The 24131-nt window shown below is 43.8% G+C and overlaps 1 protein-coding gene across 1 annotated transcript; it reads left to right on the top strand.

Annotated features, from left to right (window-relative positions):
• SNX5 (sorting nexin 5) lies at positions 1–17278 on the top strand. Its single transcript, XM_032994036.2, has 13 exons — positions 1–189; positions 9323–9427; positions 9917–10027; positions 10606–10727; positions 11053–11176; positions 11769–11864; positions 12719–12824; positions 12904–12979; positions 13393–13432; positions 13530–13616; positions 14729–14888; positions 15627–15712; positions 16716–17278. The coding sequence occupies exons 1-13, from the start codon at positions 103–105 to the stop codon at positions 16761–16763; spliced, it is 1248 nt and encodes a 415-aa protein (XP_032849927.1). The 5' UTR covers positions 1–102; the 3' UTR covers positions 16764–17278.
• Positions 17279–24131: the final 6853 nt, after the last annotated feature.

Below are 24131 nucleotides of genomic sequence, written 5' to 3'. Positions count from 1 at the left end.
ACCTAAGATGGCCGCCGCGCTGAGGGGGCGGGCGGCGCGGCCGGGGCCGCCGGGGGTGTGTCGTTGGCGGCGTGAGGCGGTGGCGGCTCCGCCCCGGGGTATATGAGGCGGCGGCGGCGGCGGGGAAGGCGGCGGGCGGGCGGTCGGTCGGTCGACATGGCTTTGCTTCGGGAGGACGCGCAGAGCAAGGTGAGGGCGGCGGCCCGGGGCCGGCTGAGGCGCGCTGTGGCTATGCTGAGGGCCGCGCTCGTTCCCGGGCTGGCCCCTCGGGGTGGGTGTGGGGGGCTCCCAGCCTTCTCTCCCCCCGGCAGCACTGGGGCAGCGAGGGGATTTTATTTTTGTTCGGCTTGGGGTTTGTTTTTTAAGGATTAGTTTTCTTAACGCTGCTTGCGTGCAGCACCCTGAGGACAGGTGATAAAGGTGAGGGTGGCGTGCTGCCTGTGAGGAAAGAGCTGCCTCGAAACAGACGAAGCGGAGGGGAAATAAGAAACAACAGGCTGGAAAGGAGAAGGGAAGGGCTCCATAGCTGCCTTAAGTGCAGGCTGTGAATGGAGTGTCAAGTCTGTGTCAGGAGCAGGGTGACAAGTGGGCCCTTGGAGCCCCAGGAGCTGGGCCTGCTGCTGGGGTGCCGGACCTGAACCTGCTAGTCAGGACCTGTAGCCAGGCACTGGTAACGAAGTGCTGCCGGCGCTTCTGCTAGAAGCGTTTAAACTTGCTCTTCCTCAGCGGGCCAGCTGCCTTGTGTGCCTGTGACCAGCCTTCCTGGTTATGTGGCCTGTGTTAGGCTGTCACCTGTCACTTCAACTGTGATGCCCCTGTGGTTCTCGCGTCGGTAGCTGACTTGGCTCTTTTCTCTCTGGTAGTGTCGGAGCTTTAAGCACCAAGGAGGCTTATGTCTTGTGTTTGAGGGAGCATGGGATGTCACCCAGTGTTAAGACTCCTAGTTTCTCAGAGGAAATGCAAATTAAATGCTAACGCAGGAACTCTGTGGATTAATGTGTGTGTATGTATACAGACAGCACTTGGAATTATTTCTCGTGTTGGAAAAGCTGCCTGGTTTGATAAGTACCTCCAATGCACCTTGAATAGAAAGTAAGATAGCCCTGTAACAGTCTGTGAGCTGCCTATGCAGAGAGTTAGACTTTCATACTGTTGCATCTGAATGTAGTTTTGTATTCTGACTAAGCTTAACTCACTTGCAGAAAAATGACTTATGTTTTAAGCTGTTAGGAGGGTTTAAGTATTTCAGTCTGTGTTTTCTCCAGCTTTTTGGAAGATGTATGTTAGCTGACTTGAGGGCTATAAATACACCTGCCTTGAAGTTGCCTACAAAAACTTACTACTTTCATCTGCTTCTCTTGCATATGAATTTTTTAAACCAGTATCAATCCAGCAGAACAGGCAAAAGTTTGATCAAGTGCTTTCTAGTCACTTGGTTTGAGCTGTGAAGTAGCCGGTGCTTTAACCTTTTCCTGCTGCATGTGAAACTATTAAAGTATCTGCTATTTGAGAATACTGAATGCACGTCTGTATAGGCTTGCAGGACCTGCAGGTGATGGGTGGAGGGAAAGGTAAAATATCAGCTGTCTTGCAGCGATTGGTAACTGTGAATGTTTATGTGCCCCTTCTAATTTAACAGGCAGGAATATTGGGGGGGGGGAGGGGAAAATGTTTCCACTGTGAGTGCTGGCTTTAAACTCTAATGCTCAATGGCCAAAGATTAACTAGCTTGTTTCAGGTAGTAGGGCTGTTTTGGGATCCCAGCAGCAGGGGGGAGGATAGAAATACTCCTATCTTGCCTGTGAGGAAACAGCAACATGGAACTGGCGAATGGCTGGTAGATAAAGCCTATGCCTATAAAGGAAGCTTCATTAGGTATTAACCTTGAATAGAAATCATTGGCAAGTATAAATTAAAAACTGACCCTGAGGTGGCGAAGCAGGAGAGGATCAGGGTATGTAGGAAGAGGAAGGGAGGGTGGGATAAGGGTGACTGGAAGTGTAGTGGGAAAGATGGTGTAATACGTCACGGAGGGGAAAAGGCAGTTCAGAAAGCGAAGTGAGTAGTAGGACTGCCAAACCAAGCTTGTGCAAATACTCTGGTATTTCTTAATGTCAGTGGCTTAATAGTATTTTAAAGGTTTCACTCTGCAATTAAACTGTTCTACAACAAAATACTAAGAGTATTGTAGCCCCTCTTTCTCAGAACAGTCTCCACTGACAAAATGGGATGTCATAGCCTGGGACATGCTGTTATCACTCCTGAACAGTGGTTCTCAGTGCTGGACAACTTCTGCTACATGTTCTGGAAAGAATGAGCACCTGCTAGATCTTGTTTATGCTTTGCAAGAAGACTGCTTCTGCATGCTGCTTGGCCCGGAAGCAAGTAGGAGGATGAACTGCTAGCAAGGTGAAAGCTGCTGGAGAAGGATAAGGTATGGTCAAGGACATATAGCCTGCAGGAAGCTGACCTAGCACTTTGGGTTAATGACAATTTCAAGTCCATGGGAGGTAAAGAGAGTGAATATTGCTGAAACTCCTTACCACCAGCTCTGGCCTCTCTGCAGGAGGTCAGCAAACCATTCTTACAGATGCTGACTATGGGTTAGGGGTTTGCTTCTGTTGCACTATACCCGTTTTAGCTGGGCATGCTTCACGTTACAGGTGACATACGGGCTAAAAGTGCTTAGCCATAGGCTGTGCTCTGCTGGCAGACTGCTGCAGCAGGGTGGATTTGGCCTGCACTGCCAAAGCTGTTGCTTGACCTCTCAAGCTGAGGAGGCAAGGTCTGTTGGGTGGAGGTGTCCTGTGTGCTGCTAGGTGGAGCAAGGTGAGCTAGAGAGGTTTTTCCTCAGAATATGGGATACCTGAATGTTGATAGTGGCCTTCCCTCTGTAAGGAGGCATGCTGCCACTTCTGCAGAGAGGGATGTAGAGATCCTTCTGACTGGCCTGCTCACTTAGCTTTCCTGTCTATTGCACAGTCAGTGGCAATGGTGCTCTGGCTATAGAGGCTGTCTTCTGCTTACTTGTCAAGCACTGCACTTGGTGAGGAATGCCATTTCAGTGCGAAGAAATTGCGCTGTTATTCCCTCTAGCTTTGTTTTAAGCAAAATAATTAAACCATTGTATCGCTGGAGTTCTACGGTCCAGTGTCACAAATTTGGGAAAGCATTTTCTAAAGCATTAGTAGCAACATGAAGACTGTGCGCAAGAAGACTGGTTCAATTTTGCTGGTTATGTGGAACTTGGACTACCTCAGAACTGTTTCAGCAGAATGTCAGAGAGCTAATAGCAAGACCATCACAAAGGCTGCAAAATCAAAGCTTCACATCTACTGCATTGGATCATTACTGCTGTATGTGTGCAATGTACTTTCAGACATATTTTTAGTATCTTGGCTTAAGTTTCCCTTTAATCACTTGTGCTTTAACGTGACTGAAATGTAGTTCCAGCAACTAATGCCACTAATATCTGCTGGCCAGGTACTCTGAAAGTCTGCTGGTTAACTCCTGGGTGTCAGAACAAGGCCCTCTGGAACTGACTGTCTGAAAATATGATTTCTCAGTGCTCCCCTGAGAGCAATTAAACTGGTTTAATTAAAAAGACTACTTTGTAAAAAGTAACGGATTCTGGGTAGTGGCAGATGTAATTATTACTGAAGTCTTGTTTGTGGCTGTTGCTTGAATGACAGCAAGGATGTGATCAGTAAGAGGTTTCTTATAAGGTAGATAACAATAAGCAGGAAGCTCTGTCACATGTAAGCCCTTGTGGAAGGGGTCCTTGCTCCTTCTGGGAGCCCAGCTATGTGGAAAACCCCTGGATTAATCTGACTTTGAGAACAAATATGGGTTCTTATTTCACTAGCAATTGGATGTTGTACACAGTTGCTTGCACTGGCAGATTCTTTTGTTAGAATGCAGAAGTAACATCGAGTCATCTAGAACTGATGCTAAAACTGCAAAGGGTGTAACTTTAAAGCAGCAGTTCAGGCCACTCAACAGAACCAAGCGGCTTCAGTGGTTGAGGGCATTTCCTTCCACTGGATGTGTGCAAGCATGAAGATGTGTTTGCATTGGGTGAGGCTTGCTCAGAAATTTATTTCTGTCAAGCTAAAGTCTGGGTAGCTGATGGTCATCACTGGATTGTACTTAAATGATCCAACTCTCTTGTTTTTTTGTGTTGTTTTTTTTTTTTTTTTTTTTTTTTTGTTTTGTTGGTTTTTTTTTTAACATCTCTAGGCAATAGAAAAAAGCAAGTGCTATCAAAATCTACCTGGTTTGGTCACAGTAATGCTCTGCTGTTCCTTCTCTTGGGCTTCCAGATCAGGTGATGATTATTATAGTGTCCTAATTAGTGCCATAATGTCTATTTTTAGTCTTCTGGCCCTGCTGCCTAGAAACATTAATCAGTATGATGACTGTCTGTTATTGTGGAGGGCTTTGCTTGACGTCTTATTCTAATTGCCAGGTAAGGCAGTTGTGGTGGACAGTATCTTTACTGAACAGGGAGAAGTTTCTCCTGAATCCTCAGGAAAACCCTAGGGATCCCAGTGCAAGTCACTAAAGAGGCATGAGCCTAGAAGTGGAAGGCATCAGAGCAGCTGTAACTGTTGCTGTAGTCCTTGCAAACCAGAAGCCTCTGAGCTGTTTCTGAGAAAGGGAAATGAGAGGTGAAAGTGGGGCACTGTGCTGGGTTTGGATGAGTGTTTCAGTTTGCAGCCCAACCCAGCTGCTTCCCCGCTGTGCTGCTCCAGGAGTCACCATCCTCTGTACCTCATTAGGCATGTGCTGCAAGTAAGGATTAATCTCTTACCAGCTGCTGAGCTTGCATTATATCCCTTTGAGGGTGTGGGGTGACAGACTGGTTTTTGGTAACTGGGATGGGGAAACTTCAGTTCTCTTGCCTACTGCTTAGAGAGCAAGGAAGAAGTGATGATATGCTAGTGGAGAAATGCCTCTGGATGTGTAGGAGCTGCCAGATACGGCAGGCCTGAGAGCTAAAATGGAGTGGTTGCCTGGGAAGGCATTGAGTTGGGTTACTGCTGTGATAAAGAAACAAGGCTGGGGCCTGGAGGTGAAAGCTTAATTCCTTTGCACAGCCTTCATGTGACCATAAGCAAATTGGTCCTTATTCCTGCTTGTTGGATGAGTGTAGGAGGGATGGTGGAATGAAAGGTCCTGAATGATGAGCTGCTAATGTTGCAGGATCAAGGGCTGGTGTAGAACATGTGCTTTAGGTGCTCACTGGGTTAGTGCTTTATAGAGCTGTGGTAACAAGAGGGGGGCTTTTTGCTTCCAGTTCAGTGGAGAAATGCTGCTCTAGCACTTTCTGTAGAGAAACAAAGCACTCTGTCCTCCTGAAGTCGGGCAGTGTGAATGCTCTCTTTGTAGTCTGAATCTTGCTGCTGTGATTGTGTAATGCTAAAGGTCTCTGGCCTGGAGATAGGAGCCCACAGTGACCTTCACAGGATTAGAGCAGACCAGTGGTTTTATGAGCCTCTCTTTCATATGGCTTTAGGTCCTTCACTGAAGACCAGACTCCTGAAGGGTGGAGGTGATAATTCTATGCTGTCTTCAAACAGTGATATACTTGATGTTTGAGCCTGCAGTGGCCTTTATAGTCTGGGATGCGTACCTTTACAGCAGATGTTTAGGGTAGGAGAGGTATAAGACTTTTTTTAGCAAGTGGTTTCATGTAGTCCTGAGGGGCAGAATGCCACCACTGTATATAGGGGTGTTCTTGACACTTGTTCTCTTTCTGGCTTGGTCTCACACTTCAGGCCTTATGTATAGTACCTACTGCTCTGGAGTGCACAGCTGAGCACTGCTGCTGACTTACCGTTGCTTCTCTGTAAATAAGGCCCTGATGGGGCAATAAGCTTGTCCTGCCGTAGTGTTCCTGGGACATGTTCTTGCCCCATTACTTCTGCAGTTTATGGTGCTAGTGCATGGGAGAAACGCCTGTGCCAAGTGAACTGCTTTAATCTGACAAAGCAATACCATCTTGTGTCCATATCTGCCCATCTTTTGTGCAGGCAACTACTAGGCATGTATGGGTGTGCAGACAGCATCTAATCACAGGTTATTTTTTTCCACAAGACTTAAAGTTCACAAATTTAGGACTGGCTGATCTGTGTAATCTTTTCTTTAGTTTAGCTGAGAGGAAGCAGTTTCCTTTGGCTTATCATACTTTCCAGACTCAGCAGTTCATATTGTTAGCACTGCTGATCCTGTTTGGACAGCAAAGATAAGTAAGCAGGATGCAAAACACTGGGGTCTGCATTTCACTGCTTTGGCTGCTAGTGTTATCTGGCTGGGAAACACTGACCAACTTGCCTTTCGTTCAATTGTCAACAGACAGCGAGCTGTGCTTCCAGGGAAACTAATGTCTGAATGGTGGCCTAACTATCCTTCTTATAGTGCTTGAACGGGCAGCTGCTGCCCAAACCAGTGTCAGTGACCTCTGAGCCATGCAGCCGTGTGCTGTTTGGTTTGTGTCTTCCTAGCAAGTACTAGAAATGCATGCCTGTAGTGGAATATAATAATCTGTCCCATGGAGTGACTGGAGAGAAGTGACCGTGCTGCTGGAGTTCCTTGTAGTGTTTGGAGTCTTAACATGTCCATTTGGATGTGAGCAGTGCTGGGACTGCTAGGAACTGTGTTCGAGGGCATGCCCTGTGAGCTCAATGTCCTTGCTGGTTGCCAAGGGAATACCCAGGATGGGATAAAAGCCTTCTGTTCTACAGAAGTCAGAACGGGAGGCTCAGTGTGCTGCATATGAGGCCTTTCCATAGTCATAAGGCTTAAAGATGTATCTCCTACCTACCTCCTAACTCTAGCTAACAGCTAGTCTGCAGCAGATAGAAGTCTTTTTAGTGTGGCTGGAAGGATGAGGGTACAGTGCCTGGGGTGTATCTTACTTATGCGTGAGAGCCTGATCCTAGATGATAGCAGTAACCATCAGTGGTAGTGGGAGTCTGGGCAGGGGCAAGCTGCACAGAGGCAAATGCATCCTGGCCTGTCAGCTGTGTCCTCTGCAGGCAGCCAGAGAGACTTGTCTACCAGATCTGGACTGCAGTACACAGATGGCCACGTTAGATGGAGTGAGTTTCCAAAGCTTCTGGAAGCAAAGCTTTGCTTCGTAAAGGGCAGCCTCTCAGCAGTTCTTATGCAGCTTTACAGAGGCTTAAAAGGCAGCATTTAAGTGATCTGTGATATGACAGGATTGCTCAGATGCTGTCTGGCACCATTTGATCGTAAGCTTTGGTGCTGAAACTTCTTGTGCTTAGCAGGTGGTAGGGGCAAGCTCCTGGCTGGTGGGGTCTGTGCACTAGTATGCTGCGGGGTGGTGAAATAATCAGTCATGGCCCAGTTCTCTAGTTTGTTTTCCTGGGAAGGCATTCAGAATTATCTCTTAAGGATAACCTCGGGATTCAGCCTGGCTCTGATGATCACTCTTCAGCAAACTTCCTGTGTTGTGACCTTGATCTCTGGTAGTTTCTCCCTTTTGCAGAAAACAAAAAAGACTTGTTAGGCTGCAGCACTGAATGGAGGGCCTCTTAGAAGACAGATTTCATAGCACAAGAACCACCATAATGTGATAAGCTAAGGCTCCTGCATGCTTCTGGAATACAGATGACTGAAGCTGGTGATCACTAGCTTTTGAAAAGTCTATTCCTTGGTATCTAAATACATGATTCTACTAGATGTGAGAACTGGATGTATGCATTAATCTTAGTAATCTATGCTGGATACGCTTATAACTTTTTTGCTTGCTTCTGAGGTCATGTAGGGAAGTAAAGCCATTTGTCTTCGATGCTCGGGTACAAGCAGTGAAGTACGACTTGACAAAGGAATTTCGAGTTGTAAACCAGAGGGAGAAATGGGCTGGTGTCTATGCTGAATCTTACCACTCGTAAGTGAGGCCTGGCTGCTTCCCTGGCTTCCCAGAACAGGGTGGCATGCTGGTGAGCATCAAGGCCTTGTCTGTTCCGAGTCAGAAAGCTTTGTCCTTGTAAGGAATTTCAGTAGGACCATGACTAGAGGATCTTAGTGGTATGTAACCTAGAGCATCTTCAACTGAGAAAGTCTGTTCCACTGTTCTAGAAGGGTTCAAGTATGGTTGAAATTATATTCTGGGTGTAGGCTGTTGGAATGAAGAAATAAGTCCCCAAAGGAAGATGCTGGTTCTGTTTAAGGCCTGTCTGGAGGACTGGGAAGGCAAGTCTGGTCTCTATTGAACTTGGTAGGCTCTGAGGTCTTCTGTAAAGGGTGCCTCACATACCATGCTCAAACCTCTTCTGAGCTGCTCTGAGTGGAAATAAATGGCATTAAAATGTTGCCAGACACAAAGCTCTGTCTGGAAAGGATAAGACAAAACCCGAGTTTAGGAGAAGAGACTTACAGTTACAAGCAATAAATATCTGAACATTGCTTTACAAAAAGCTATCTTTTGAGGATAATTCTAGTACAAGCTTATTGGGGCTTTCTTTAACAGCAACTGTGCATTCTAGCAGCAGTGAATAACATGATGCCAGGTATCCTAAAATTAAGGTGAAACGGGTGCAGTGGTAGTGCCACAGTGCCAGAAACAGGACTAAAACCCAAGAACAAACAGTTGGATCTTAGACTTTATGGGAGCCTAAAGAGGTTTCATGCCCCGCTTTTCTCCAAGATCAGAGAGATTGTAGCCTCTGCAGCTGTTGGAACAGCTACTGGAACATGTGCAGCAGTTCTGGGAGATCAGAATGGCAGCCGTGACCAATCTGGGCCTGGTGAGGAAGCGTCAGGCTCTTGCTTATGGCTTGCTATTTGTAATGATAAAAGCACTTATTTCTTCTTGCCTTAAAGCAGCTCTCTGCTCTAAGGGTGAGGAAATGGGTCACAAGGCTAGACTTTTAAGAGCTGTTCTGCCACATATTGTGGAGGCACAGTATAGTCAAGAGAGAACTATTAGGGTCGTTACTATCTTTTAAATGGCATAATAGGCTTTGACTTGATGTGCTCCAAGTAAACAAGCTGGAGAAGTACTGGAAGGAGGACATTTTGAGAGAAGACTTCCCAAATACCTCTAATGTGAATTCTAACAATTGATTCTTCAGACTTTAAGCTAACTAGCCTTTTTCCTTTCCTGTGTCTGGAAGGGAAGGCTTGTTACAGTGCTGTGCAGGTAGTGTCAAGGCTGTCATATTTGTCCATGTGTGCTGTTCCTGGAGGCAGTGATTTAGTGTAATGTGGTTCTGGTTGACAGCTGATGACCAGTCTAGCTTCACTAAACCTACTTGGTGCTTGACCAAGGCTTGTACTGTGAATTCTGTTCCAGCTGAGGTCCGTATCTGTAGACCTGAATGTTGATCCTTCTCTCCAAATTGATATACCTGATGCCCTAAGTGAAAAGGACAGAGTGAAGTTCACTGTGCATACTAAGGTAAGATCATGGGGTAGAAAAAAGTCTTAAGTGTTATGTAAGTAGTCCCTGTATTTGCAGTGCACATACCTGTGAAGATGGGCTTGGCAATGAAGGAAATCTAATTAGATGGAGGTTTTCCACTTAAAGATAGTCTCAGGATATATATATATATGCAGAAACCAGACTTCTTAAGACTTGAACACTTTCTAGAGACAAGGTAGCTGATGGGCTTTGCTAAGGAATCCTAGCTTGACACCAGAAGGCTGGGGGGTAGGGGTGGGGAAACCAGCTGCTGTGAAACTTCACAAAATAAACTGCATTAGTGCTGTTCCACAACAGTGCCTTTTCTTTAAATAGTAGTATGACTCTCAAATGAGTGCCAGCTTCAGCTAAAAGGGAGTAGGGGAGGCTCTTACTAGGCAAAATAGCTTCCTTTGGAAACGGACAGAACTGTTTCTAAAAGCACTCATTTACAAAACAGTAGGGCTTCTATATCTTCTCTTCCAGACTACACTGTCAGCTTTTCAAAGCCCTGAGTTTTCAGTTACAAGGCAGCATGAAGACTTTGTGTGGCTGCATGATACACTCACTGAAACTGAAGAGTATGCAGGACTCATTGTAAGTACTTCCTAAAAAATTAATTCTAAACAAGAGACTATGGTGATTTAAAGCGCATACTAGTAAGGGCATGAAGTCTCCTTTACCAATGTTACTATTGTTTCATGACTCGGGTATTTCCCATGCTTCCTTTTTGCCTTAATTCCCAACAACTTGAGTGGTATGGCTCTGTTAAATTCTGTATAGCTTGGAGCATCAATAAAAGCTTGATGCTTTGAGAGTCCTGGGCTCTATGATGGTATTAATATCTGCCTGAAGATGATACAGTGAAATACTCTATTAAATATGGTCTTTCTTATTATGATTCTTTAGGAGGCCCTATGGGCCACAGAAGATGGCTGGCTATGGGGTGTATTATAAAGCCTATTCCTCTTGGTTGGTTTCCCTCCTGGGACAGGGGTAACACAGAACTGGGAGGGGCAAACAGGGTCCTAGACATCAACATGCTTCTAAAATTCCTGGGTGCAGAGCCTTGCTGGCATGCCATGGCCAGGCAAAAGGGCCTTGTTCCAGAGGAGGCTAGTAATTTTGGAAAACTTTATTTGCTAGCATCTATCACTAACCCATTCCTTGGCTAGATACCTCCAGCACCTTCAAAGCCCGACTTCGATGGTCCCAGAGAGAAGATGCAGAAGCTAGGGGAAGGAGAAGTATCTATGACAAAAGAAGAGTTTGCCAAAATGAAGCAAGAGCTAGAAGCGTAAGTAGATTGAGTCTACTGCCAAAAGCTACAATTAGAGAAGCCTTCTGGAAGAGCAGCTTATCTGCTGATAACTGATCTTGAGTGTGACTGTTTTGGAGTGTCTGCTGGTGCATAATGTTTAAAATCCTGGAGCTGGGTAGTTGCCAAGTTTCCCTTAAACTGGAAAACTTCCTAGCTAAAGAGATTGAAAATAGTTTCTCTCTCACTAGCTAGTGATTTCAGAAGCATGCTGTTGAATATTTTCACTGGATAAACTTAAAGCAATTCCTTGTATATTGAAGAATGCACTATGAGAAGATCTCAGTCTGTTCTTTACTTTCAGTGAATACCTTGCTGTCTTCAAGAAGACTGTATCATCACATGAAATCTTCCTTCAGCGGATTTCTTCTCATCCTGTGCTCAGCAAAGATCGTAATTTTCATGTTTTCTTGGAGTATGATCAGGACGTAAGACACTTTTTTTTTTTTTTCTCTTCTTTCCAAGTGAGACAAGACAGTAGGACTGCTGTCACTTTTTCTGGGCACAGTCAGAATGTTATGTAAATCTGTAGCATCAGCAAGCAGGTATTGACAATACTTCTCTGAGATGGTTCACGAATGAAAGCCTGACCTTTAGACCTTTTTCTGCTATAAATCTCAGTGTTTCTTAATTCTAGTCAAATTGGTTAGGAAGCCAACTTTGTCTTGATATCTTATGAACAAGTATGGTTCAGGTGTACCTGTACTGTATGTTGCATGGTCCTAAAATGGAAGAATGGAGGTGTATTAAAGTTAGTACTTAATCTGTTTTGTCACATCTAATTATGAGTGATAGATGCTGATTCAAGATACATAAGGAGAAACTGAGGTGTTTCTGGGAATGGGAAAAATACGTGGCACATAGTAATTGAACAACTTCTAGTCAAGCCACTTGTTAATCAGCCTGCTGTGCCATATGCTAGATATAAATGATGTTACTATGCTGCAAGTGTCAAAATAGCTACTTTTCACCCCCTACCTCAGGATAACTTTAAAGCTGTCTTGGCCTATCCTGTTGCAGCTTAGTGTTCGGAGGAAAAACACAAAAGAGATGTTTGGTGGCTTCTTAAAAAGTGTGGTAAAGAGTGCTGATGAAGTCCTCTTCTCTGGAGTCAAGGTAAGGTAGCTGATTTACTTTTCCTGCTCCAGGGAAGTTAGTTATGTTTGCTTCAGGTTTGATGTGCATGAGGCTCAGTTACTAAGGCCAACCTTGCTTGCTAATGCTGTTCCAAGTTTGGTGGAGCATTCTATATTAATTTTGACTTCTGTAGAAATAAAACATTGTAGCTGTAGGCTATTAAAAATTATGTGTATATTTAAAGTTTCTGGTGGATGCTGAAGAATTGCCTTAACACCTGATACTGGTGTGGAAGAAGGAATTATACCTTCAGCAAATGTGCTTGTTGCTGTTGTCTACTTCAGAGCTCTGAACAGATGTGATTTATGGGTTTCTGCTTGCACTAGACAAGATCAAATACCGAAGACTCCTGTAACTGGTCCAGCTTCAGCTTTTCTATCATGTTGCTGTGGTAGCTCTTTCTAATAGACTTGCTGTCTTAAACATAATGTCATGAAGCATTACAGTATGTATAACTTTTGGTGTGGATGTGAAGCAAGTTTGTAAACTGCTTACTGCTTAGCTACTGTGTTGTGGTAGGCCTGGGAAATAAAATTCCAGCAGTTGATAGTGCTAAGGGCTGTCCATTACCAACTTACTGGTGGTTTCTGACAACCTGCTACACTGAATAGTTGTGTCAAGTCCATCTTCACTTCATCATGAAAAAGAAACTTGCTAGATGGCTTGGTTTGTCACACCTGTGGCTCAGGATCTTGTCTTGGACTCTGTTCTTCAACAAAGATTGAGGGGCATAATTCTAAGGTGGCTGTGGTTACTTTGGCCCTTCCCAAAATAGGGAAGAGCTTGAATTCTGCAGTAATGTAACTGACTTAACAACTCATACTGTCTTTTAGGAAGTAGAAGACTTTTTTGAGCAAGAGAAGACTTTTCTTGTGAACTACTACAACAGAATCAAGGATGCATGTGCAAAAGCAGATAAGATGACAAGATCTCATAAAAGTGAATCTTTTCAAAGTCCTTTCTAAAGACCTTGCAGTCTTGCTGATTGCATCCTGAAAACCTTGTCTTGTTCTTGCAGATGTTGCAGATGACTATATTTATACATCAGCTTGCTTGAACAGCCTGGCATTAGAAGAACCTACAGTTATCAAAAAGTAAGCAACTCTAACTGTTCATAAACATATACTGAGTCTGGGAATACCAAGTTCCTTCTGTAAAATCCAGGGGATTGAGTCATAGCTGGTTTGAGTTTATTGAACTGCAGGCATTGAAATTCTCCACAAGACCTTTATGCTCTAGAGATCAGTGTTGTTACTCTAACTGGTGTCTAGCTGCTCAACTGTACTAGTCTGTTAGGCTGGAATCCAGCACCTGTTGCACTGAACCTTTTGTCCAGGTTTTTGCCTAGACCTGAGTTCTTTTCAAGCCCTTGTCTGGGTCTGTATACAGGAGTAAACTCCAGCCTTCAGCTTCTTTGTTTCTTGCTAATTGATCCTGGCATTTAACAGACCAAGAAGTATCTGAAACTTATTTGTGCATTTTTTTTTTTTTTTTTTTTTCCCCCTAGGTACTTGTTGAAAGTTGCTGAGCTTTTTGAGAAACTCAGGGTAAGACAAGCTTTGGGAAGGGGAAAAAAAAAAAGAATCTCTGAATCTGGATGTTGCTGTTTCCTGTTACATACCAACTATCTGATCTTTTCTGCAGAAGGTAGAGAGTAGAGTTTCATCAGATGAAGACTTAAAGCTCTCTGAACTGTTGAGATACTACATGCTCAATATAGAAGCTGCTAAGGTGAGAACAGTTTTCTTTTCAAAGCTTAGTTTTATTATGAGCATCATGACTCACTCATGGTATTTTTTATGCTTTAAGAAGACAGGAAGGTGGACCCTTGTTTTGATTAAGAAACCTGGTACCCCTAAGCCACAGCTGAATATAGAAACTATATATCATCTAGCTGCAGTCCAGCCCACCTACAGAAGGGCTGTTTAAGATCTCTGACCTGTTCTTCTTTGGCATGTATAGAGGAAGAACTCTTTAAATTTCTATAAGCTAGAGCAAACTGAATTTGAGTCTGCAGCAACGTTCTAACCCTTCCCCTGCCCAAGTACTCATGACTTGTCAGTAAAACCACTGATTATTTATTAAAAATCCTGAAGTAAATCCCAACTGCTAAAGTACTTTATCATGAATATGTGGTAACATGTGAAGGCTGTTGGAGGCTGGACTTCCAAGAGTGGTTTGGTAGATTGATGTAACTGCAAAAGCTTTACCAGCAACTCTTTTCTTATCAGTATTTGACTTGGCTACGGGGTGACTATGCTGAGAAATGGTATCTAGGTATATCCTGATTGGCCTCTTCATCTAGTGTCATACTTCTACTGTCCCATGCCCTGGAACATTCACTACAGGCTTCCTCTGTGTGGTGTACTGCTATTTAGATATCAAGACTATACTGCTGCTAGATTAGAAAGAAATTGGCACTGAGTCCTGTACTGCTTCTCATCTCTAGGTTAGTGTAGTGGTTCAGTTAAACTGTCAGATCCCCAACAAATTAAATGATAGTGTATCCCTTACTAGAAGTAGACTGATGGAATTCAGAAAGTGCTATTCCTTCTTAGTGGAGAGGTCTACCTTATAGAAGGATAAAACTATTTTAAGGGAAGAAGCAATGCCTACAGTAGCCCTCAGACTCAGGCGCAAGTGGCTGTTCTGAAAACTCGACGCTGCACTGGTAAAAGGCTCCTGTTACTGTGCTTTTGGAATAGCAGGTCATAATGGCTTGTTGGAAGAAGCAGAATTTGGTGCTGAAAGAAGTAAAACCTCCTGCTGCTAAGGTAGTTGTAGCCTCAGTTTGGGAAGTAGTGTACTTAAGCTGTTGATATCCTATTCCTGTCTACTTTCAGGATCTTCTGTACAGACGTACAAGGGCTCTTGTTGACTATGAAAACTCAAACAAAGCTCTAGATAAAGCCAGACTAAAGAGCAAGGATGTCAGGCTGGCTGAGGCACATCAACAGGATTGTTGTCAGAAGTTTGAAAAGATTTCAGAATCTGCAAAACAAGGTAAAACAGGCTTTGCTGTATTTATGTTGAAGGGAGATCTTGATGTAGTCCAGGTCTCCATCTGACCTTCAACTGTTGAAGGTTTCTGGACACTCTGCTGAAATGAGTAGTCTGGACATCCTAAGGGCAGTACAGATGCCTGTAAAATTAATGCAGCTAAATATTTTTAAGAGCCATTGTCTGAAGCAGAGCAATATTAGTACTAGATCCACCTTAATTGTAAGCTGCTAATATTTGCTTTCCAGACTGAACTCTTGTTCTCAGCCTCCACCTGAAGGTAACTAATTTGGCTTTGGATTATCTCGATTAGAACTGTGCAAACAGTCTTTTGCTCAGTCCCAGTACAGCTGAGTGCCTCATACAGGGCTTCAAACTCCAGTTCTTTGTAAATGTCTTTTGGAAAATATAAAACAGAGGAAACATGCTTTCATGGTACACGTGCCACATCTTTAATGTTCTCATTTTTGAAATGCTCTGTGTCCTCACGGAGCTTGTGTGGCTTACTTCTGTCTTATTCCAGTTGTCTTCCTACAAGCAGACTGCTTCCTTGCCAAGATGTCAGTGTCCTGGGATGAATGCACCTCTGGCTAGAAACAGCAAGGCTAACTGTTGAACCTTTTTGTGGTCAAATACTGTAAATAGAGCTGTACAACAGAACTCATGAAATGTAAGGGGCATTACTGAAGCTTCAGTCACACTTTGTGTGTCAATTTTATCTTTGTTCGTTCTTCCTTACAGAACTGATGAGCTTCAAACAGAAGAGAATAGCAGCATTCCGCAAAAACCTAATTGAAATGGCAGAACTGGAAATAAAACATGCAAAGGTGCGTTCTTGGAAATTAACAGGCATAGCTTGAGAAAAGTGATACTATGTAACTTGGAGGATTTGCTGGGTTCCCTTTAAAACTAGGAAGTGTAAAATTGAACAGCTGGGCTTTTCAGTTGAGATCTGAAATGGGGAAGGAAAGGGGAAAAGCTGTAGGTGTAGTGCTTACAAAGAACAAATGCTGACGGTCTTACCTGGCCCATGCAGAGAAGGTCTGTTTTTCAACCTGTCACTCTTAAGACACCAAGCTATTGCACTGCAAGTGAGAAGTCTCAATTTTGTAGGTAGTACCCAACAGTTCACTTAACCTCCCATCAGGCAGCCTCATCTGTCAGGTTTGACCCTTCCTGCATCTAGAGGCAGCTGCTGCTTCAAGTGTTCCTGTGTGCTGTGAGAACATCCTGCAGCTTGTGACCTAGCTGTCAATCCTTCTCACTTGGCTTATCAGTGAAGGGGGACACTGGCTTTGTAGCAGCCTCTGCTAGGCTTTACTGAGCAGGCTTAAAGTAGGCTGTGGAGACCATAATGTGTACGGCCAACTTAATCCAGGAAAGTATGCACAGGTTACAGGGTCTATTAGTTTAATGCAGAGAACAAAGGATGTACCTGTGCATGCTCAGCTTTTGAAGAGGAAAAGTCTCATTTCTGACTCCTCAAGAGTCGACCTCATCAGAGGTACTGAGCTTGAATGTGACACGTAAGAGCCTTGTCAATACTGCTCAGTCTGGCCCACTTAAAATTTACTACTCTGTCTCTTGCCCCTCTTCCCACAAACTGAGTCATGATTGCAGGCCTGCAGGGAGGTGCAGATTGCAGACTGTATGAGCTGGTTTTGATGATTTACTGCTTGAATGCTTTGTCTTTGCAGTATAAACTCTTTAGTATTGTCACAGGCTACAAAATCTTGGGATAGACCTACTATTTTTGGAAGCTACTTCATTGTGGAAGGCAGGATTTAAATTATCATTCATACTCATGAAACTAATTCTCTTCCTTTCCAGAACAATGTCTCTCTCCTGCAAAGCTGTATTGACATGTTCAAGAACTGAGGCGCCTTATTCTGAAAATGTGAAAAAAGCATCAATTGCACTCAATGGCCAGGGGAAACTTATTGGCTTGACTTCATTAGCTTAAAATATTGTCACTCAGATTGTTTGACTAATACTTAAATATGTTGATAGTGCTACATTGATTTTCTTGGTACAAATGAGAGCCAAATTGTGTATGAATTGTCTGGATGTAACTAACATCCTGTTGGCTGATAACTCAAAATGAGTCAAATGTAAGAAATGAATTTGCTATTGACTGACTTCATCTAGCAGAAAATGTTTTCTGAGAAGAATTCCTTTTTTGTGGGATCATAATCTGTCTCTTCATAGCCCTGACATATTTAAAACTTGCAAGTGGGAGTGACTTATATAAGTGTAGTAATTTTATAAAGTAAATACCTTAACATTCCACTTCCCAGACAGATTTCTACTACAATATATTTTGAATTTCTATAACTACATTCAGTATTTGTACACTTGGGCAATACAGCAAATAAAGATGTCTGATACAACAAGCTGTTGTATGGCAAGACTTTGTGTGGGATATAAAATGACAAGCTGAGGTTTCAGGCACAGAACTATGACAAATTACTCATCACCTGGAGCTCTTTATTCAGAGCACTACAGATAAATATTTGACTCACTGGGATTGTTCTTGGAATGGGTGTTGACATGAAACATAGGGACTTCGGGTCATGTTGCTGTTCAAATAACTCTTAAAATTTTACTTACTATGTCTCCCACACTGAAACCGAGCCTTTCAAAAGCATTGGTAGGTATAGATGGGTTGGTCGCCTTCCGACTGCTTTACAATGCTTCATATTCTGTCAATTTTTACACCTCTTGCTAGCAACAGGAGGCTGTTTAAAACTTCAGGGGTTCTGGAAGCACAGCTCTAGCCAGTCTTTTGTAAGATAAATGTCTTTAAACTTAGTTTGGCCAACTGGGCATATGCTGCCATAGCTGAGGCAACTCAGCCTATAAACCCCGGTGTCATCTTTCTACACATTGGCTATCATTTGGCATATCTGGATATAGGCCAGCAAGCCATACCCTTCTAAAGACAGCTTTGAGTAAAATGAGTATCTGAGCCTTGCTTAATTTCTTGTGACTAAACTTCTAATCATGCTCAAAGTAGGCTGTGTGGCTATGCTCTGGGCAGACTGCCTGAAGCAGCAGCAGTATCAAAGGATTGTTCAAGAGTTTATTCTTCTGTGACCTATTGCTTTTTTCTTTTTGGTACCTTATGAAAACTGAGCACCTCTTACAGGCCATACCATCCTGCCACAGTCTAGCTGAAAAATGTCTGAATTCTGTCTCCTTTTACCATTGTTTGACAGGAACAGTTTCAATTTGTGGTTGATTAAGGCTTCTGAAGTTCATGCGCAGCTTCTGCCCAAATAGCTCAGTTCTAGCAGCAGCCACGTAAGTATATTGCTTGTGGATATGTGGCCTCTATATAGAAGAGAGCTGGTAGGTAGCATCGCTGTCACCTGTGACAGATGTCCTAGCCATTTGTCCTGGGGCAACTAGTGGTCCCAAGCTGGACAACTCATGCTGGCCAAGCTTTGGCCCTTCCTAAAAAGGCACACTCTGCCTCCTGCCTTCACTGCTGGCTGCTTTATCCTTGGCTCTGCTGGTGTCCCAGCTATGCCATGATGAGCTTCTAGTGTGTTGCAGCACTCAAGTCATGGTTGCTTCGCACCCCTTTGCACCTACGGCACAGGAGAAGTAGCATCTTGCTTAGGCTGTTTTACAGTAAAAATGTTGTTACGTGCTGGGTCTTTCTGAACCTTGCTCCAGTAGCTGGATGGTCTTTGTGAATCAAAGTCAGTAGCAAGGAACAGCCTATACACCTAACTGCCTGTGGGCTGAGTCTGAAGAAGTTAAATTATAACTGTGTTTATCTTACGTTATTTCAACTCGGTTCTGAGGCCTTTCTTATTTTCCCTAGAGAAAAACTGCAGTTAGTATTGATGTGACAAACAAAACTTTGTCCCAACTCCAGAAGGAGTCTAGACTATTGTGGGCTTCATGCAGTGCCAGTAACTGTGTTTGAAGCTAAGCGAGGCACATTTTTATGTTCTAATAGACCTTTTTCATGAGATGTTTATGCTCCAAATTCTTCACGTATCTTGACTCAGATTAAAATCTTAATCTGATCAAATTAAAATTATGTAGAAGACTTTAAGTGGATGTAATCATGGCTTTATACTGATGTTGTAGTTAACTTAGAATAACTGCATGAAACAGTAGCTATAAAGTAGTCTCTGCCAATAACACCGTTGCTCTGAAGGAAGCTGCTTTGTGTCAGCTGTGCCAGTAGAGTGCGTTGCAGTCAGCTTCAATGTCTGAACAGTGTTGACTCGAAAAATACTAGTCACGGCACAGATCATGTTCCTGGAGGCCAGTGGGTGGCAGGCTGGGACAGCTGCTGGTAGCTAATGGCACGCTGTTTACCCTCAGACTTGGTTGTAATGAAGTACTGGAAAGGCTGCTGCATACCCCAGTTTCTTACCTGGAGGCTGGACATATATTGATATATAAGATAAATTAGCTGCATATCTGGGCAGTCTGCTCATGAGGAAGGACAGAAATCTTTCTTTAACTAGTCTTAACTTATGACTAGATCTGGCTCTCCTTGTATCAGGGCCTTGAATAAAGCCTTAGCAGAACAAAGATCAGCACCAGCAAGTCAGTGTGATAAAGCAAGTTATCAACAATATGAAAATAAGTTTTTAGAAATGTTGCTGGGACTTCATTTAAAAAGCTGGTTGGGGGGATGAGAGCAGGGTTTTATCGATGTCCCAAACAAGGATTGACTCTAGTGTACACTTACTGATCACATCTGTAAAGCAGTTTACTTTTACAAGCTTGTTGCTTTGCTTTACAGGTTGAAAATTGGCTTTTGAGAACAGGCATATAAGCCTTATCACTGTGATGGTAACTGATTTGAAGACCCACACACCACAGATATCGGTTCTTCTCTATCCATTTGAATGAGGTCAGAGGGAAAACTAATGTTCAGTCAAGTTTAAGGTTTGTTAGACATCCAGCTCTACCATTGTTGATGAAGACAGATGCTGTTATACCTGGAGGCCACTGGCTTGCAGCACAAGTGCTTAGGCTAGTTCTATGCAATCCCTTCCAGCCATGTTCCCCTCTAAGTTTAAATAGCAGGTTTTTGCTAACCCAGTTTGCCTTGCCTGAAATGGGCTGGGGGTTCTCCCAGTAGCAAGTCAGCAGGTACAAATCCCCAGCCTGGGGTCAAGGGCATATTCTCGTAACACAGCTGGTAGTGGAGGTGCATTCTCTTGTACCTTGGTGCTGTGCTTGTGGCCTGTGTTATGGGATACAGCATAGAGAAACTACCCTCCAGAGGAGAATGTTCCTACTGGCATGCAGCTGTTGGTCTGTGTAGGGTGTTCTAGGATACAGTGCTCCCTTCTCCCCATGGTAAGGTAAGTTTGGAGTCTAGCTTTTTTTCTTCCATTGTGGCGAGGAGCAGATGTTTTCCCTCTTCCCAGTGGAAGCATGCATCCTGAGGAATCCAGTTGTGTGCTCAGTGTTAGAGAGTAAGGAGGGGATTCATCTCCTTGGACAGCAGTAGCACTTCTCTGTAAGCAGAGGAGCAATGATGACTGTTGGGATGGTGCTGGCAAGGTGGGCTAGAACCAAGTCCTTGGGTGCCCCAGGTATCTGGCTGCCTGTCTCCACTGCAGCAGATCTGACCGCTAACATGGGCACGGAGTGGTGGATCTGGATCACAGTGTAAACCCAGGAGAGGCTAGCAGCAGGATAGCTGGATGCAGAAGGCTGCAGCCTTGGTATGGTGCTTGTAGTAGGTCAGGTATCCTAACATGAGAGTATCTTTGGGGTGGGTGAAACAGATGGTGGTTGTACTTAAAGAGTTGTGGTGTCTGGATGTTGTGGTTTAAACTCAGCTGGCAGCCAAACACCACACAGCCACTCACTCTCCCCCATGAAATGGGGGAGAGAATTGGAGGGGTAAAGGTAAAGATACTCATAGGTTGAGAAAACAAAATTAATAATGAAAATGAAAATAATAATAGCATATACAGAAGAGTAATGCACAATGTGATTGTTTACCACCTGCTGACCCATTCCCCAGCCCCTTCCCAGCTAGTGATCCCAGAGGAGAGAAAATCCTGAAGCCACAATTCCAGAAGAGAGCGAGCCAGCTTCCTGACCAAAACTAATCTATATGCTGAGCATGATGTTGTATAATATGGAATATTCCATTGGCCAGTTCAGGTCCATTGCTCTGGTTCTGCTCATTCCTAGCTTCTTGTGCACCTGCACACTAGCAGGACATGGGAAGTTGAGAAGTCCTTAATCTCTTAGCAACAACTAAAAACATCAGTATATTATCAACATTCTTCTCATACCCAATCCCATACTGCATCTAAAACACAGCGCTACTCTAGCTACTAAGAAGAAAAAAAAATCAGCTCTATCCCAGCCAAACCCAGGACACTGGATATTGGAAAACTGCAGATCGGAACCAACCTGATCCCATAAGAGAGGTTCATAAATGTGTTCTGTTTTACCAGGTGGTGCTATAAAACAGGGTTTTGTAGTCATAGGAAATGAATGATTAAGGGTTGAGTGTACTTCAAGAAAGAGCTGGTTTGCCCTGGTTCCAGGAAGTCATACCACTGATGCTAAGGCTGGTAAACCAAGCAGAGAATGGTTCCTGTGCCTTTGGGACACAGAAAGCCTGGAAGAGCTGCGAGCACGGACTCTCTGCTAGTTGTTGCTAGGTCTGTGCTTTCCACAATGGTTCTGCAGCTCTGACTGGCTTTACAAGCCTGGGAAACTCCGCTAAACTTCCTGGTCTGACTGCGGACAGAAATTCTGCTGCAATCTGACTTACCTTGGGGTGATTACTGATATTTTAATTAGAGAGTCATTGCGACTAGGTTTGTTTTGTTCTTTTTTTTTTTTTTTTTTAATATGTTCCAAATTTATTTGACTCCTCTCCATTCCATCCTGTTTCTTCTTGACTGCACACTCTGTAGGGGAGCTCTGATCTGCGGCCCTGACCTCTAGCAGTTTTGTAGCCTTGTACTACACTTCTGATAGCAGCAAATGTGAATTTCTCAAAACATGGAGCTGGGAAGGTTTTTCTCGGCAGGTATTAATAGTTTCTGGCACTTGCAATCTCTCTCAAAAGACTGGGAGAAACCACTTGTTTATTCTGTGAAGCAAAGAGCTCTGCAGAGTTCCCATTCTTGGAGGTAGCTTTCAGTACTTTCCTGCCATCCCAGCAATTGCTGCTATGTCTGAGAGCACAATTATGAGTTATTTCAACTTTTGATCTTGAACACCTGCGTCATCACTTGGTGACAGTGGAATATCTGAAATGGATTTGAAATCTGTCCATTTACAGCTCACTGGTCACCAGTGTGTAAATGCAGGCACTGGTGATCCGTTTTAATCCCTCACATTGTTGCCTGGCTCCAGCTTTGGACCTGCAGCTCATGGCTTTCTGAAAAGTGTGGTTCATCTGCTATCAAAATGCTGTTCAGTGGTCAAGTTCTGGTGTGGGCTCAGCCTTGCTTTTTGTTTACTTTTTATATTACAAAGTCAATGAGAAGGCCTGGCTGAGATCAGAGAGTCCAGCTCAGCTGGGTTTTTGTGCTTGTGTGCTAAAAATAATCCCTGCTAGGACTGCTTTGTAACTCAAACAGACAAGCAAGACCAGTGCCTATTTTATGGGGGAGGGAAGTCAGGTAGAGTGTGGAAAAGGTAACTTGCCTGTTGTTCCACAGGGAGTTTTTGTCAGAGCCAGAAATTTAACTTGAATCTGAAATTTCACTCCAGGGCTCCTGCTGTCTCGATCCACTGCTGTTGGAAATGGTCAAATGAGCGCTTGTGATTTTAGTTTGGCTCTCCCTTTACTGCTCTTCTGTGGAGCCGTGGCAACTGCTAGTGTGACCGTTCTGCTTCCACTCCGATGCAGTGAAATATGTTGGTTTAAATGACTTCTAGTGCTCTCTTCTGTGGGTCTGTTTTACTTGGCAGTGGAATTGCAAGGCCACTTTCTGCAAGAGAGTGGTGGAGTCCTAGGCTGGTATAAATGCATTGTGAGTGCTTCTCTGCTGATGCTTTAGCTTCTTGTCAGCACTCAGAGGTAGGGTGCAGTGGCTGGATTGTGTGCACTTACTGCTTGCAGCACCTTAACTTCTTCTAGGTAAGGCTGTAGAAGTATTCTCTATCAGTTAAGGGATTCTCATTCCCTTTCTGTTTCTTATCTTTAACATTGCTTTGCTGTTACTTAAAAACTTTCCTATGCCTGTTCTGTGTGGGGAAAATGCTGCTGAGAGTCTGATTCACTGGTATAAAACAAGGGTTAAAAAGAAGTTTAAGGTTCCTGTTTAATGCTAGCCTACTACTTGCTTTGAAAACAATGTACTGCTTTATTGTGTCTGGTTTAGTTTGGGTCAAGTTTGTTCTGCTCTCCCTCTAGGGGATTTTGAAAGAAAAAAAAAAAAAAAGGGGGGGGTGGGGTGGCCCAGAAAGCCTGGCTCTGTAAAGCAGCACAGGTTTAGATTGCACCTGTGGCCCAGCCCAAAAATATACCTCAGGTTTGGTATAATTTAGTCAGGGCCTTTCAGCTCTTTTTTTTTAAGTCTTCCTCCTTGAAGGCCTTGCTAAACAAAACCTCTTTATCTATAAGAGGTTAACGAGCAGATTAGAAGAGATGTTCTAGTAAAGTTAACTTGTCTAGTTAAATTGAGATATTGACGGATGTAGTTTCATCACAAGCTTGCTGCCACTGAAAGGGACTGACCTCACTTCCCCTCCTGTTTTCTTCCTATTACATCCCTTGGGCTGGTCCTGATGTTCATGTGGCCAGATGCCAAGCTGATGTAACTCACTAAAATGGCATGAGATGGGCCAAAATGAAGACAGGCTTTTTGCCAAGTCAGTGCACTTGAATCTGTGTTCCTGGAGCAGAGGAGCATGCAGGCCTCTGCAAGGGCGACTCAGAGGGGATGAAGAGGGGAGACCTTGCTGGGGAGGCTTAGCTCAGCTCAGTTGTGTTTTGAAACTGTTGGACCAGCATTGGTCCAGTAAGTGCTTCCCTTTCAGGAGAGAGTGGCAATTGTTACTTCTAAACCTGCAGTGGGAGAACCTGGGCCATCTAAATCCAGGACTGTCTTCATGATGGGGACCACCTTTGAACAGGGAACTGTTAATTGTTAGAAAAACCTTGTCCTTTGGAAGGTGCATAGACAGCTGTTGCTGGAAGGTAATGGTGGTTGGTGACTTATTCAGAAAGACTTCTATCACTAGTGCTTGAGAAACTAATAACTCCCCTTGTGTGGCCAGTGCAGCACG

Source organism: Tyto alba, unplaced genomic scaffold (assembly GCF_018691265.1).
Source record: "Tyto alba isolate M040663 unplaced genomic scaffold, T.alba_DEE_v4.0 Super-Scaffold_16, whole genome shotgun sequence".
Classification (NCBI taxonomy): domain Eukaryota; kingdom Metazoa; phylum Chordata; class Aves; order Strigiformes; family Tytonidae; genus Tyto; species Tyto alba.
This window is presented reverse-complemented; position numbering and strand designations above follow the sequence as displayed.